At 40.6% G+C, this 17,450-nt stretch overlaps 1 protein-coding gene and 1 pseudogene across 1 annotated transcript; one reads left to right on the top strand and one right to left on the bottom strand.

Moving 5' to 3' along the window:
- Positions 1–1,614: 1,614 nt before the first annotated feature.
- Positions 1,615–6,418, top strand: LOC139396409 (5-hydroxytryptamine receptor 3A-like). The gene is made up of 6 exons (XM_071143447.1): positions 1,615–1,710; positions 1,824–1,868; positions 2,489–2,595; positions 2,806–2,975; positions 4,891–5,012; positions 6,176–6,418. Exons 1-6 carry the CDS (start codon positions 1,615–1,617, stop codon positions 6,416–6,418), a joined length of 783 nt encoding a protein of 260 aa, XP_070999548.1.
- A 347-nt stretch (positions 6,419–6,765) lies between these two features.
- Positions 6,766–17,450, bottom strand: part of LOC139396413 (exocyst complex component 7-like) — a 36,643-nt pseudogene continuing 25,958 nt past the window's right edge.

Here is a 17,450-nt window from a genome sequence, read left to right as displayed (position 1 = left end):
TAGCCGTTTCACATCCGTTACACTCACCCCCCTTTTGACCTTCCTCCTTTTTCCGCAGCAACCAGTAATCCGGGTCACGGCACCAATGTAACAGTATAATTTTAAACCGTCCCCTCGCCCATACCCGGGCGCGAACCAGGGACCTTCTGCACACATCAACAACTGACACCTACGAAGCGTCGTTACCCATCGCTCCACAAAAGCCGCGGCCCTTGCAGAGCAAGGGGAACTACTACTTCAAGGTCTCAGAGCAGGTGACGTCACTGATTGAAACGCTATTTAGCGCCCACACTAACTAAGCTAGCCGTTTCACATCCGTTACACTAGGTCGTCATTTAAAATAAGAATTTGTTCTTGCCTAGTAAAATAAATATAGATGTGCCTTTCCAAATCACGTCCAATCAATTGAAGTTACCCCAGGTGGACTCCAATCAAGTTGTAGAAACATCTCAAGGATGATCAATGGAAAGAGGATGCACCTGAGCACAATTTCGAGTCTCACAGCGAAGTCCTCCAGACTTATGTAAATAAGGTTAGGTTTTTTATGATTTATACATTTGCAAACATTTCTAAAGACCTGTTTTCACTTTGTCATTATGGTGCATTGTGTGTAGATTGATGAGGATTTTATTTGATTTGATCTATTTGAGAACACAACAAAATGTGGAAAGAGGGAAAGGGTCTGAATACTTTCTGAATGCACTGTATGTACAAAGGTATGCGAACACCTCTTCAAATTAGTGTATTCCAGCTATTTCAGCCACACCTGTTGCTGACAGGTGTATAAAACCAAGCACACAGCCATTCAATCTCCATAGACAGACATTGTCAGTAGAATGCCCTTACTGATGAGCTCAGTGCCTTTCAATGTGGCTCCGGTCAACTGTAAGTGCTGTTATTGTAAAGTGGAAACAGCTAGGAGCAACGGCTCAGCCGCGAAGTGTTAGGCCACACAAGCACACAGAACGAGACCACCTAGCGCTGAAACGTGTAGTGTCTAAAAATGGTCTGTCCTCGGTTGCAACACCAATCTGCCTCTGGAAACAACATCAGCACAATAACTGTTTGTCGCGAGCTTCATGAAATGTCCACATACTTTTAGTCATGTAGTGTATTGGGGCGATAATGGACTAGCGATAGAGTATCAGGTCACTTTTGACAAATATTGAGTCACTACTATGAAGACATGCAACAACCTTATCCCATTTAATTTAGATTAAGTTGGTCATTTCTTGCACTGTGTTGTTGAACTATTGGAAAGCATCATTGGTTCCTGGAAAAGCACTATATAAATCCAATGTATTATTCTGAAATGATATACCTGTCTCTGGTTCCACAGTGTCTGCAGCAGACCCTCCATCCAATGCAGCCATTTTAGCTAGTGAAATGACTCCAGGCAATGCATCCAATACAGCCAATGCAGGCCAAGCACCCAATACATCCAACACAGCCAGTGCAAACCAACCATCCAACACAGCCAGTGCAAACCAACCATCCAACACAGCCAGTACAAACCAACCATCCAACACAGCCAGTACAAACCAACCATCCAACACAGCCACTTCATCCAGGGCAACGACACCCTCCTGTACAACACGTCGATGTCTGGCCAGCATGCTGATTGCGAAAGAAGCTCTGAGTCAGCCACAGTCTCCATCATGCATCTCAAATATCAGTGTGCCGTTAATAGTGTATGAAACTCTGTCTGTCGTAAGTCACTTTCTGTTCCTTTTAATTGAGTTTTGTACAATGTGATGAGTTTCAGAGATAACCTATTGACAGTTATATCATTATGTGATGAGGAATTATTCTCTTCCTAATAGGATACAAAAAACCTCCGCTTCGAGAGTCGTCTGCAGGTCATACTGGTAAGTACACATCAAACATCAAGGGAGACATTCAAGTAAATGTGGCATTTTGTAATACTTCTCATGACTATGATTCTTCCCCCAAGCCATAAGACTGCTGAACAATGAATCAAACGGCCAGCCGGACTATTTACATTGACACCCCTCCTTTTGTTTTTACACTGTTGCTACTCACTGTTTATTATCTATGCATGTCAAACTTTACCCCTACCTACATCTATAAATGACCTATGACCTAGACTAACCTGTACCCCCACACACTGACTCGGTACCGGTACCCCCTGTATATAGCCCCCACACTGACTCGGTACCGGTACCCCCTGTATATAGCCCCCACACTGACTCGGTACCGGTACCCCCTGTCTATAGCCCCCACACTGACTCGGTACCGGTACCCCCTGTATATAGCCTCGTTATTGTTATTTTATTGTGTTATTTTTTACTTTAGTTTATTTAGTAAATATATTCTTAACTCTTGAACTGCATTGTTGGTAAAGGGCTCGTAAGTAAGCATTTCACGGTAAGGTCTAAACCTGTTGTATTCAGCATTTCACGGTAAGGTCTAAACCTGTTGTATTCAGAGCATGTGACAAATAACATTTGATTTGATTTAAAACTAGTCTTGGGAAGACCCTGATTTATCATGGGACACATCAGTCTATCATCATGATGTGGTGGTCCTGCCTGTCAGTAAAATCTGGACTCCTGAACTCCATGTGACTAATGGGTGAGTCCACTTACAACAGAATACAATAACCTACCAGTAAGTTATATTTAACTTATTCTTGATTCCTTTTATAACATGATCTTCTAAATAGCGAGTAAAACATCTACAGAAATTAGAGATACAGTATTTATTTTTGGAGTGGCCAAATGTTTAGGTGTGACAGTTTAGTAGATCAATCCTCAGTCTGTTCTTAACTTCTCATGTCTAAAGAGTGCAAACAACGATGAAGCACGGCAACAAGGATTTACTGGTGCACAGCAACGGGACTATAGAGCACATGGTCATCATGAACACTGTGGTGGGCTGTGAGGTCAATCTGTACAATTACCCCTTCGCTTCAGATTTCTGTGCCATCGGAATCAATGTATGGGTATTTAGTGGTAAGTGCATCACTTCAATCCTCATTCTGTCTGCTAAACCGCTCTTGCACACTTACTTACTTACCAAAGATCTTAATAAAAACAAGATGTTACTAAAAACAACTAAAACATTTTTAAATCTGTGTAGCCTACTTCAATTCAGTATATAATGCAATTCAGTTTATTTGTCATCTTTGGAATTTTCTATGCTCCCTGACTGTCTAGTTTTTATTTTGGGGCTGGACACAGTAAATATTATTTTGGTGGTTTTTTAAATTGATTTTTATTTGAATTTATTTTGGGCAACAGACATATACAACTAAATGTACAATGTGGACCCAGAGGATATCACTTGAAAGTATTCATTAAAACGTTTCCAAAGTGGTCCTCAATGATAAAAACAATAACACATATAACCTCAAGACCATCCATTTTCAGATCTGAACGAGGGTTAAAATGCATATCATTCCTAGTAAACACACACGCCGCCACTGTTTCGGTCAACTCTATGAATGCTATAACCTGATAGCTCAACCTCACCGTCCTCAATTGACCCATCGAGCCATGTTAGGGGGCTGGAAACAGTGAATATCATTTTGGTACTTGTTAGTGGGCTGGACACAGTTAATATTATTTTGGTGCTCATTAGTGGGCTGGACACAGTCAATATTATTTTGGTGCTCATTAGTGGGCTGGACACAGTCAATATTATTTTGGTGCTCATTAGTGGGCTGGACACAGTCAATATTATTTTGGTGCTCATTAGTGGGCTGGACACAGTCAATATTATTTTGGTGCTCATTAGTGGGCTGGACACAGTGAATATTATTTTGGTACTTGTTAGTGGGCCGGACACAGTGAATATTATTTTGGTGCTCATTAGTGGGCTGGACACAGTGAATATTATTTTGGTGCTCATTAGTGGGCTGAACACAGTCAATATTATTTTGGTGCTCATTAGTGGGCTGGACACAGTCAATATTATTTTGGTGCTCATTAGTGGGCTGGACACAGTCAATATTATTTTGGTGCTCATTAGTGGGCTAGACACAGTCAATATTATTTTGGTGCTCATTAGTGGGCTGGACACAGTGAATATTATTTTGGTGCTCATTAGTGGGCTGGACACAGTCAATATTATTTTGGTGCTCATTAGTGGGCTGGACACAGTGAATATTATTTTGGTGCTCATTAGTGGGCTGGACACAGTCAATATTATTTTGGTGCTCATTAGTGGGCTGGACACAGTCAATATTATTTTGGTGCTCATTAGTGGGCTGGACACAGTGAATATTATTTTGGTGCTCATTAGTGGGCTGGACACAGTCAATATTATGTTGGTGCTCATTAGTGGGCTGGACACAGTGAATATTATTTTGGTGCTCATTAGTTGGCTGGACACAGTGAATATTATTTTGGTGCTCATTAGTGGGCTGGACACAGTGAATATAATGGTTCACAAAAATGTTGGATTGGATCAGTCCTTGGATTTTTGGCTCTGTTTTTTCTCGGTTTCAGGAAGGAAAAAATTGTATGAACTTGAGAAACATTGCTTTGATATTGATGACCTTAGAACCTGATACCAGAGCCACTGTAAGAATGGATCCTATCAGTGATGTTGTTACACCACAGTGGCTCCCTCAGAAATATTAGTTAGGCTACTACCACTGTAGTAGGGTTTAAAACATTGACTACTTTACTCAAAATCATTTCTCACACAAAACAGTTTTTCCATCCATTTAGTTTTTCCCATCCTCTCCTGAGAACCCAGATAAAACCGAACCAAGAGCCAAAAATCATTGGAATGAACAGGAACCAAATATGTTGTGAATCGTTACACCCACAATGCCTATTGTTAGAAACAAATATTTTTTTGTTATAAACTATGTTATGATCTATGAATGACTGAACTGGTATCAAATATCTGTTTTTACAGGATGTGGCATGTTCCTGAACTTTGGGAAAGTGAGCAAAACTAGTGCAAACCGCGGAGACTGGCTAACCGAGGAGGTGGAACTCAATGCTAAAGGAGGCAGAGATGATCGCAACTATCTATGGGTTAGTGAGTGTTCCTGGTGATTTCAGTAGTTTATGTAGAGTAAAGTATCTTTATCTATGGGTTAGTGAATGTTCCTGGTGATTTCAGTAGTTTGTGTGACATGTAGAGTAAAGTATCTTTATCTATGGGTTAGTGAATGTTCCTGGTGATTTCAGTAGTTTATGTGACATGTAGAGTAAAGTATCTTTATCTATGGGTTAGTGAGTGCTCCTGGTGATTTCAGTAGTTTATGTGACATGTAGAGTAAAGTATCTATCTATGGGTTAGTGAGTGTTCCTGGTGATTTCAGTAGTTTATGTGACATGTAGAGTAAAGTATCTTTATCTATGGGTTAGTGAATGTTCCTGGTGATTTCAGTAGTTTATGTGACATGTAGAGTAAAGTATCTTTATCTATGGGTTAGTGAGTGCTCCTGGTGATTTCAGTAGTTTATGTGACATGTAGAGTAAAGTATCTATCTATGGGTTAGTGAGTGTTCCTGGTGATTTCAGTAGTTTATGTGACATGTAGAGTAAAGTATCTTTATCTATGGGTTAGTGAGTGTTCCTGGTGATTTCAGTAGTTTATGTAGAGTAAAGTATCTTTATCTATGGGTTAGTGAGTGTTCCTGGTGATTTCAGTAGTTTATGTGACATGTAGAGTAAAGTATCTTTATCTATGGGTTAGTGAGTGTTCCTGGTGATTTCAGTAGTTTATGTGGGGCATGTAGAGTAAAGTATCTTTATCTATGGGTTAGTGAGTGTTCCTGGTGATTTCAGTAGTTTATGTGACATGTAGAGTAAAGTATCTTTATCTATGGGTTAGTGAGTGTTCCTGGTGATTTCAGTAGTTTATGTGGGGCATGTAGAGTAAAGTATCTTTATCTATGGGTTAGTGAGTGTTCCTGGTGATTTCAGTAGTTTATGTATGTAAAGATACTTTACTCTTCCTGTTTTATAAGGCAAAGCTTGACCAAAAATTACACTCAAAAAAGACAATACGCTTGAATCAACATTAGCTAGATGCACACAACCGATGGTGAAGGATGTGGACTCATTGACATTAGAATTCTGAAAACGCCTGACAGTTTGATTTTGAAGTGTAATGCTCTTCCCTTTCAATGTCAAACTAACGTTTAGATGCAAAAACTCTTTCTCTCTTGCCTACCTGTCTGTCTTCACAGGTGTCGCTGAAAATGCGGTCTGAAAACCCATTTCTGTCCCTGGTCCTGCCCAGTATACTGATCATTGTGGCAGATGTGGTAAGCTTCTCCCTGCCGCTGGGAGGGGGCGAGCGTATCTCATTCAAGGTTACACTGGTTCTCAGCTTCATCATGTTCCTCATCATCCTCAACGACCTACTGCCTGGAGGAGGCCAGTGCAGCCCCATCATCCGTGAGTATCCCGTGTGTAATGCACCAGAATGAAACAGCATTTTGTTATAAACGGTGTGTATGTAACAGAGTTAAGAATGTTCCATAAGCTTATTTCACAGCTAGCTTGAAATGTCGCCAAGGGAGCTATCGAATTTGATATTTTTCTGCAGCTCAATAGTTTGTTTGGTATGTTGTCAATTTGGGAGCAGTGATCCTGAACAGCAACAGTGATCCTAGTGATCCGTTGGGTGCAGAGTTTCACTATTTCCAGCCCGGTATGTTACAGGGACAGTAAAGAAAGATATACTGGTAGCAGCACACTGATGTCGGTTTCATGTATACAGGACCTCTCTGCCACCATATAACACTCACACATCTCTCTCGTTGTTCTCCATAGGAAAGCACTTCTGTTTCTGTTTGGTCATCCTGGTGTTGAGCACGTTGCAGTCTATGGTGCTCACACGCCTGGCTAAGTGTGGCACTCTCTGGCCCTGCAGCCTCTCCAAGTCCAAAGACTCACTGCTTAAAGACACAGACAATGAAGAGGGTAAACGTTTTCATTCTTCTGTCATCTCAGTTATCCACAGAGCAAGATATATTTTCATGGTTTCCAAAGACATTAACAAAACGTCCTTATACAACCATTTATAACCTGACCATGAAGTCATAATGACGTTACTGCAACCAGTTTCACTGGGGACCCCATAAATGACTTTCATCATCATAAACTAGTCAAGTTGTATTTTAATGCTCAACCTTTTAATTCGTACCCTTTAGCTGCAGTCTTTCCCAGCATCTTTTCTTGTTAGCATCATTTGTCTGGCGTTTACGCTGGTCCGGACAGCTACTCCATTTCATCTTTCATCTGTCACTGAAAACTATGTCATGAATGGTTTAAGGTTTAAATGAAGGATGTGCCGAGTACAAAACAAATATCGGACAAGACGAATATCATAACAGATATGGAAACTTCCAGATGCAATAATGATACAAGTATTTTTTTGTAATTACCTGTGATCAGAACATGTTCAGCTGCCAGCACGCATCTGTGTCACAAATAGTGTGAAGCGTTGTAAATAACCTAACTAAATCGCCTGTAAAGAAACGGGCGGGGTATAGGATAAGGCTGCTGTCACGATTAGAACAAGCGCATCTCTCCCTCTCTCACTTCCTGACTGTCATTCCCCGGCACCAGTCACACATGTGCCGGGTTCACGTGCTTATCGATACTTCCTAACTTGTTGTAGTTGTACACGGGAGGTTGGTGGCACCTTAATTGGTGAGGACAGGCTCATGGTAATGGCTGGAGCGGAATGAGTGGAATGGTATCAAATACATCCAACACATTGTTTCCATTCCATTAGCTCTGCTCCGGCCATTATTATGAGTCCTCCGGTCAGCTGCCTCCTGTGTTATACACCTACCTAGAGAAGAACCTTTTAACCACTTTCAGGAACACGTGTTCTGTCAACAATGTCACTAAATAATGTAGGAAATCTAAACAAGGCACAGCAACCCTGGCTATTGGCGCCGTACAGACAACATCAGCTGCTATAGAATCACACAGGGTCACAGATACATTATCAGTGTTTCCGGCCCAGAATGGAGCCAAACTTTAACCATACCAACACTGGCAGACATTTGATACTGGCAGTTTAACAAGTCATCAACAGATACGAGTTTAATATTATTCATCTTAAATTCCTCACTAAATCCTGTGCATTTTTAGCTGTCGGGATCGTTTCTTAGCTTTGACCAATGTGTGAATGAGTGAAGGAACATACAGATGCGTTGTGAGTTGTGCTCTTTGTGACAGCGCAGTAATTTGTGAATGAGGTATGTTCTTTACCTGCATTTAAAGCACACTTCTGGGTTTTCTGATCTCGAGTAAATCCGATTATAACAATCAACTGTGATAAAACGAATACGGTTACAAATAGTTTTAACAAAAATGTCTTCATTTTTTATCTCTTATTTAATAGTGTTTTATTTAAGTAATAAGGCCTGAGGGGATGTGGTATACTGTATGGCCAATATATCACGGCTAAGGGCTGTTCTTAAGCACGTCACAACGCAGAGTGCCTTGATACAGCCCTTACCCGTGGTACAGTGCCTTGCGAAAGTATTCGGCCCCCTTGAACTTTGCGACCTTTTGCCACATTTCAGGCTTCAAACATAAAGATATAAAACTGTATTTTTTTGTGAAGAATCAACAACAAGTGGGACACAATCATGAAGTGGGACAACATTTATTGGATATTTCAAACTTTTTTAACAAATCAAAAACTGAAAAATTGGCCGTGCAAAATTATTACAGTTTTATATCTTTATGTTTGAAGCCTGAAATGTGGCAAAAGGTCGCAAAGTTCAAGGGGGCCGAATACTTTCGCAAGGCACTGTATATTGGACATATACCACAAACCCCAGAGAGACCTTTTTGCTATTATAAAACTGGTTAAAATTAGTGCAGTAAAAATGTATGTCTTGTCATACACGTGATATACGGTCTGATATACCACGGCTGTCAGCCAATCAGTATTCAGGGCTCGAACCACTTATTTTATAATAACTTATTATTAATTTTTTTCCTCTCTCTTACTTTGTCTAGTATCCAAATCTGATATTGCTGTCATCAAACTGAAAGCCTCTGAGGAGAAGAAGAAGAATACAGCCCTCCAGAAGGTGGTGAAATTTCTCGACAAAATGGCTGCACAAGATCAGAAAAAAGCAAGACGCCATCGCCTTGCCAACAAAGTGGACTTGGTCTGTTTCTGTATCTATCTCACCGTCCTCATTGTTTACGCAGTCATCATTTTATATTTCTCCTTTGGTTCTTCATGCGAGATCAACCATTTAGAATTCTGGGAATACTAAATTGTTAATTTGCTTTTAACAAAAATATTAAAAGAAATGGTGGCCATATGATAGAGAAAGCATTCCTATATCGTTCCTATTGTGGCGTCTGTGAGCGCACGGGCAGCGCCATTGAGGCAATCTCCATTTTGAAGTAGTCCATTTTCTTCTTCTACGATTTCAATGAGTTGGTAAACAAACTGAAAGGGTGCATCCTGCCACATGTAGTGAACAGGTATAAAGTTAAGGTTGATGATTTACTGCCACATGTAGTGAACAGGTATAAAGTTAAGGTTGATGATTTACTGCCACATGTAGTGAACAGGTATAAAGTTAAGGTTGATGATTTACTGCCACATGTAGTGTACAGGTATAAAGTTAAGGTTGATGATTTACTGCCACATGTAGTGAACAGGTATAAAGTTAAGGTTGATGATTTACTGCCACATGTAGTGAACAGGTATAAAGTTAAGGTTGATGATTTACTGCCACATGTAGTGTACAGGTATAAAGTTAAGGTTGATGATTTACTGCCACATGTAGTGAACAGGTATAAAGTTAAGGTTGATGATTTACTGCCACATGTAGTGAACAGGTATAAAGTTAAGGTTGATGATTTACTGCCACATGTAGTGAACAGGTATAAAGTTAAGGTTGATGATTTACTGCCACATGTAGTGAACAGGTATAAAGTTAAGGTTGATGATTTACTGCCACATGTAGTGTGCAGGTATAAAGTTAAGGTTGATGATTTACTGCCACATGTAGTGTACAGGTATAAAGTTAAGGTTGATGATTTACTGGCACATGTAGTGAACAGGTATAAAGTTAAGGTTGATGATTTACTGCCACATCTAGTGTACAGGTATAAAGTTAAGGTTGATGATTTACTGCCACATGTAGTGAACAGGTATAAAGTTAAGGTTGATGATTTACTGCCACATGTAGTGTACATGTATAAAGTTAAGGCTGATGATTTACTGCCACATGTAGTGAACAGGTATAAAGTTAAGGTTGATGATTTACTGCCACATGTAGTGTACATGTATAAAGTTAAGGCTGATGATTTACTGCCACATGTAGTGAACAGGTATAAAGTTAAGGTTGATGATTTACTGCCACATGTAGTGAACAGGTATAAAGTTAAGGTTGATAATTTACTGCCACATGTAGTGAACAGGTATAAAGTTAAGGTTGATGATTTACTGCCACATGTAGTGTACATGTATAAAGTTAAGGTTGATGATTTACTGCCACATGTAGTGAACAGGTATAAAGTTAAGGTTGATGATTTACTGCCACATGTAGTGAACAGGTATAAAGTTAAGGCTGATGATTTACTGCCACATGTAGTGAACAGGTATAAAGTTAAGGCTGATGATTTACTGCCACATGTAGTGAACAGGTATAAAGTTAAGGTTGATGATTTACTGCCACATGTAGTGAACAGGTATAAAGTTAAGGTTGATGATTTACTGCCACATGTAGTGTACAGGTATAAAGTTAAGGCTGATGATTTACTGCCACATGTAGTGAACAGGTATAAAGTTAAGGTTGATGATTTACTGCCACATGCAGTTATGGAATGTTTGCTCACAATAATTAATTGGCTGATCCCTACTGATGACCCGAATGGAATCATGTGATCCTTCCTTAGTCCTTCCTTCAAAATGGTTCAAGTCCCATGCTGCTGCCAATGCTAATACAGGCGTTTGGCCACAAGAGGTCTCTATCACTCTCTATGGTTTGGTCATCACAAATTTGGCAAGAACTAGCAAAAAGCTACCGTTTGAGCTTCTGTGTGGGAAAAAAATGTATTTGTGTATTCTTCACTAGAGCTTTAAATTTCAACATGTTTAAAAATAGATAGTCATATGTAGAATAATGCATTTAGCAATTAGAATTCTAATTAATACATGGACAGTGGACTGTAGCTGTAGTATTAGTAGTGTGGAAACAAATCAACAGTGTGTTATTTCCTATAGAGGCAGTGTGAAGACCTTATATTATCTCCTAACTAAGCAGGTTCTCAACCTCAGGCTGAGATATCAAATAGTCTCTCGATCATCTCCTCCACCTGCGCTGGGCTGTATTTGTGGTATCTCTCAGGGTGTTTGGAGAAATCATGGTCACATCTTTGTAAAGGACCATAATAAATGAATATCACAGTACCAGCGTTCTGTATGAAATTCTTACTGCATCAATATTGAACAGTGCTGAATTAAAAATATACTTGACATACAGTGCCTTGCAAAAGTATTCATCCACCTTGGTGTTTTTCCTATTTTGTTGCATTACAACCTGCAATTTAAATGGATTTTCATTTTGGATTTCATGTAATGGACATACACAAAATAGTCCAAATTGGTGAAGTGAAATGAATAAATCAAATGTAAAAAATATAGAACGGAAATGGCTATGAAGCCCCTAAATAAGATCTGGTGCAACCAATTACCTTCAGAAGTGACATAATTAGTCAAATAAAGTCCACCTGTGTGCAATCTAAGTGTCACATGATCTCAGTATATATACACACCTGTTCTGAAGGGCCCAGATTCTGCAACACCACTAAGCAAGGGGCACCACCAAGCAAGCGGCACCATGAAGATCAAGGATCTTTCCAAACAGGTCAGGGACAAAGTTCTGGAGAAGTACATATCAGAGTTGGGTTATAAAAAAATATCAGAAATTTTGAACATCCCATTAAAAAAATGGAAAGAATATGGCACCACAACAAACCTGCCAAGAGAGGGCCGCCCACCAAAACCCACAGACCAGGCAAGGAGGGCATTAATCAGAGAGGCAACAAAGAGACCAAAGATAACCCCAAAGGACCACTTTAAGCCGTACACTCCATACAGCTGGGCTTTACGGAAGACTGGCCAGAAAAAAGCCATTGCTTCAAGAAAAAATAAGAAAACACTTTTGGTGTTCACCAAAAGGCATGTGGGGGACTCCCCAAACATATGGAAAAAGGTACTCTGATCAGATGAGACTAAAATTGAGCTTTTTGGCCATCAAGAAAAACGCTATGTCTGGTGCAAATCCAACACCTCTCATCACCCTGAGAATACCATCCCCACAGTGAAGCATGGTGGTGGCAGCATCATGCTGTGGGGATGTTTATCATCGGCAGGGACTGGGAAACTGGTCAGAATTGAAGGAATGATTGATGGCGCTAAATACAGGGAAATTCTTGAGGGAAACCTGTTTCAGTCTTCCAGAGATTTGAGACTGGGACGGAGGTTCACCTTCCAGCAGGACAATGACCCTAAGCATACTGCTAAAGCAACACTCAAGTGGTTTAAGGGGAAACATTTAAATGTCTTGGAATGGCCTAGTCAAAGCCCACACCTCAATCCCAATTGAGAATCTGTGGAATGACTTAAAGATTGCTGTACACCAGCGGAAGCCATCCAACTTGAAGGAGCTGGATTAGTTTTGCTTTGAAGAATGGGTAAAAATCCCAGTGGCTAGATGTGCTAAGCTGATAGCAACATACCCCAAGAGACTTGCAGCTGTAATTGCTGCAAATGGTGGCTCTTCAAAGTATTGACTTTGGGGGAGGGGTGAATAGTTATGCACACTCAAGTTCTGTTTTTTGTTGTTGTCTTATTTCTTGTTTGTTTCACCCAAAAATATTTTGCATTTTGAAATTGGTAGGCATGTTGTCAAATGATACAAACCCCCCAAAAATCAATTTTAATTCCAGGTTGTAAGGCAACAAATTCAGAAAAATGCTACTGTAGATATCAAAACATACATGGTACACCTCAGAGTTTCAGCTACAGTATTTGAAACATATCATTTATCCAACCACTATAGAAGTATTTTTACAAATTCAATTTTAAATGCAATGGGCAAATTATAAATCAATATCATGTTTGCAATTCCTTTTCGGTCCACTTTTCGGTACATTTTGTTATTTTGATTTCCGAGTCAAAACGGAGTGAAAAAACTGAAAACGAGAGCCTTATACCCATCGAGTCACTTCCCGTGGAAGGATCAACTGGTTTCAGGGAGACGAGGACCGAACCTACAGGCACAAACAGAAGACTTACACATAAAAGTCTTGGACGATGTAGGAGTGCGGTGTCAAAGCCTGACAAATCGTGTCAATACAATATATAAAAAGCCAAACGGATCCTCTATCTGCCCCAAAATGTATTTTGAAGCTCATTAAAGAAGGGCGTGTGGTCAATGGTGAGAGCTTATGGTGAGGCAGGAAAAGCCTGACCCTGGTGCGTGTGTTTGCATGTGTGTTCATTTCTGGACTGATGTAATGGATATAAATTCCATTAAAGAAATGCACTAGAAGGTGAATATAATTGCTTAAAACCACACATTGCATTATATTATAGCACTGCAGTGGTAGTTTTAGTGCTGTTTTAAGGCACCTATTGTAGACATACTGCCTAGTAGCCAACGCAACTTGTAGAATGTGCAACTCAATGCATTCAATCCTGACTTTTTGTTTTCAGAGCATCTCCACAAACAACAGACAAGGAGCCAGAGATCATCAGACACCAGTGGATAACTGAAGTACCAAAAAAGCCAGTAGATGTCATACTGACAGAGACTTTTTTAAAGTATAAAGTACAAGTCATATTATATACTGAAGTGGTGCAGCGGTCTAAGGCACTGCATCTCGGTGCAAGAGGCATCACTACAGTTCCTGGTTGGAATCCAAGCTGTATTACATCCGGCCGTGATTGGGAGTCCCATAGGGCGGCAGGGGTAGGTCGTCATTGTAAATAAGAATGTGTTCCTAACTGACTTGCCTAGTTAAATAAAACTATGTAAATAAACATTAAGGGCAGACGTGCGTTCTGTTTGCTATGTTGCAGAACGGTTTGTCCCGAACAACACGTTTTCCAAAAATGCCGTTGTAACGTTCTTGAACAGACTTTTTAGGTATGTTTGCTCCCGTTTGGTGGGTGCGGCGAAGTGTGAATTGAAGCAATGAGTGACATGTTTAAAGGGCAGTGGCCATGCTGACAGAGTTCCCCAACCCAACCCCTCCCATTCATTTTTTTACTGATCGTGCAGCACAGCACCATTTCCATTCAATTGAACGTTCCAGAACGTAAACACGTACTGACCTCAGCCCTGGTTTCACTGACACAGATTAAGCCTAGTCCTACACAAAAAAAAGTACTTTCAATAAATCAACTCCATTGAGTTTGATTTTTAGTCTAGGACTAGCCTCAATCTGTGTCCATTAGCAGCAACATAAATATTACACTAAGTAGGTACAGAGCCATAGTGGGCAAACTATTCTCCAACTTGCCACTAAAATTACCATGACATTCTCATTCATTATTTAGTTTTATTGTGGCCATGGAACCTTTGGGCCAGCATAGCACCCACCAAAATTGTAATGTCAAACACCCTACGAGAGTTTTTAAACCCAGTCTCTACGTTCAGCGGTGTAAACTTTTAACATTAGGATATCCTGTGGGAGCAGCAAGAACCTTTTAGCAGTGAGGTTGCTAATAGGTCAAAGAATATGGCTCCGTTTCACAACCAGGGGCAAATTAGCAAGATTTACTACATTGAAATTAGGACTGTGTTTTCCTTTTTTTTATACTCTTGACACAAAAACAACTGGAAAATGGGCTTTCTGTTCACTTTACATTTTCAAACAGCTCCATACAAGTGTGATCTATTACCTTTCAGTAGAGGTGGTAGTACATTACTGTCATCTAGTGGATGAAAAATTGTACAACATGGGTATTCTGTACATACACTACCATTTTTGAGACTTGACCCAGGATTAGGACCATGCCTTTGGGCAGTTCTTTTCTAGGCGGTAACACCATTTACATAAAACTCAGTAAAAAAATAAAAATAATGAATGGTCTCTTTCCTAAATTAGCCTTGGATGGAGATAGGGATTTGGACATGTGGTTTTATTTAATTCTCCTTACTGACCAATGATTATGCCAGCGATTCTGATACAACCATTAATTCATACATTGTGCCCCTGGCCTGAGAGGATGGAAGTTCAATATGTAGCTAATGTTCTGTAGTGGGCTAATGTTAACTAGCGGCACATCGTTGCCCGTGAAAGGAATTTAGGTTGCGAGCAAGTATTTTAGCCAGGTAGCCTAGGAGAACAAAAACTAAAAGTGTGTACTGTATGACAGGGTCATGAAAGACGGGAGGATGGCATTGGCGTTTCTCTCAGAAGTAGGGTGAGTCAACATGTTTTTTCAACTTTGCATGCACACGCACACACAGTCTTGTACAACTAACCTTGTGGGGACACACAATTCAGTCTCATTCAAAATCCAATTTTCCCTAACCCTAACCTTAACCTGAAAACCTAACCTTAGCCCTAAACCTCATAACCCTAATTCTAACCCTAACACCAATTCTAACCTTTACCCTAAACCCCCTAGAAACAGCAGTTGAACTTGTGGAGACAACAAAATGTCCCCAGTTGGTCAAATTTTGGTTTGTTTACTATTCTTGTATAGATAAACACGTCCACACACAAACAAATCAGTACTGAACAGCCACATAATTTTATCCATGCCTCGCTACTGGTAGCTGATTTTGGTAGTTACCTGTATGTAATTAACCTATAGAATAAGTAGCACATGATTGTAAAAATAAAATAAAACTGTGTGTGTATCTGAAGAAGTCATCTTTTAAAAGTGGCACGTTTGGATGTCTGCCTGTTTATATAAGCCTCAGTTATTGGTAGGACCAGACCGACATAACTCAGGAATAAAATGTGTCTGTTGCTAGTAATGTAATAGATAAAAAGAAAATGCTTCAGCCACTAAAATCATCGTTGGTCAGGGTGAAAGCCTGTCAACAATTACATAAACACTCTCCTGACTTCTGTTGAGAACTACACCCATGTAACATATCTGCATGCATTTCTCCACAAATTGTATTTTTCTAAAGGATTGTGCTTATTAGAAATTCCTCCTGAGGTGTGTATGGATAAATACATAATGGGCCAGTTTTCCAGACACAGATGAAGCTATTACTGTGGAGAACATGTGTCTGGGAAACTGGGAGTCATTCTGCCATGTTTACAGACTAGAGATGGGCTGGTATATCCTCTTCTCTATGGCTCTCAAACACACAGTAATGGAACATTTCTGCTGAAACGCAGAACACCATATCATCCATGATCCATCTACTGTGGTCATGGTAGAGGTGCAGTGTACATGTGGACCCCCAAAGTACATCTGGTTATTCTCAACAGAAAAGTCTGGAAATGATTCAGTTGTTCCTGATGCTTTCATCAGAGGAAGGAACCACCATGCTAAGTGGGTGGGGGTTATATCCTGCCTGTTTGGCCCTGTCTGGGGGTATCGTCGGGTGGGGCCACAGTGTCTCCTGACCACTCCTGTCTCAGCCTCCAGTATTTATGCTGCATTAGTTTATGTGTCGGGGGGCTAGGGACAGTCTGTTATATCTGGAGCATTTCTCCTGTCTTATCCGGTGTCCTGTGTGAATTTGAGTATGCTCTCTCTAACTCTCTCTCTCTCATTTTCTCTTTCGGAGGACCTGAGCCCTAGGACCATGCCTCAGGACTATCTGGCCTGATGACTCCTTGCTGTCCCCAGTCCACCTGGCTGTGCTGCTGCTCCAGTTTCAACTGTTCTGCCTGCGGCTATGGAATCCTGACCTGTTCACCGGACGTGCTACCTGTCCCAGACCTGCTGTTTTCAACTCTCGAGAGACAGCAGGAGCGGTAGAGATACTCTGAATGATCGGCTATGAAAAGCCAACTGACATTTACTCCTGAGGTGCTGACCTGTTGCACCCTCCACATCCACTTTGATTATTATTATTTGACCCTGCGGAACACCTTTTTAATATTTTTGAACATCTTGACCATGTTCTGTTATAATCTCCACCCGGCACAGCCAGAAGAGGACTGACCATGTTCTGTTATAATCTCCACCCGGCACAGCCAGAAGAGGACTGGCCATGTTCTGTTATAATCTCCACCCGGCACAGCCAGAAGAGGACTGGCCATGTTCTGTTATAATCTCCACCCGGCACAGCCAGAAGAGGACTGACCATGTTCTGTTATAATCTCCACCTGGCACAGCCAGAAGAGGACTGGCCATGTTCTGTTATAATCTCCACCCGGCACAGCCAGAAGAGGACTGGCCATGTTCTGTTATAATCTCCACCCGGCACAGCCAGAAGAGGACTGGCCATGTTCTGTTATAATCTCCACCCGGCACAGAAGAGGACT

This window comes from Oncorhynchus clarkii, unplaced genomic scaffold (assembly GCF_045791955.1).
Source record: "Oncorhynchus clarkii lewisi isolate Uvic-CL-2024 unplaced genomic scaffold, UVic_Ocla_1.0 unplaced_contig_1133_pilon_pilon, whole genome shotgun sequence".
In the NCBI taxonomy this organism is placed as follows: domain Eukaryota; kingdom Metazoa; phylum Chordata; class Actinopteri; order Salmoniformes; family Salmonidae; genus Oncorhynchus; species Oncorhynchus clarkii.
This window is presented reverse-complemented; position numbering and strand designations above follow the sequence as displayed.

Bases quoted from the DNA above. Each gene is read 5' to 3' on its own strand.
- LOC139396409 (XM_071143447.1), top strand. From the start codon at position 1,615: ATGCTGATTGCGAAAGAAGCTCTGAGTCAGCCACAGTCTCCATCATGC. The intron at 2,596-2,805 runs GTGAGTCCACTT...TCATGTCTAAAG, and splicing joins GAACTCCATGTGACTAATGG to AGTGCAAACAACGATGAAGC. The intron at 2,976-4,890 runs GTAAGTGCATCA...CTGTTTTTACAG, and splicing joins CAATGTATGGGTATTTAGTG to GATGTGGCATGTTCCTGAAC.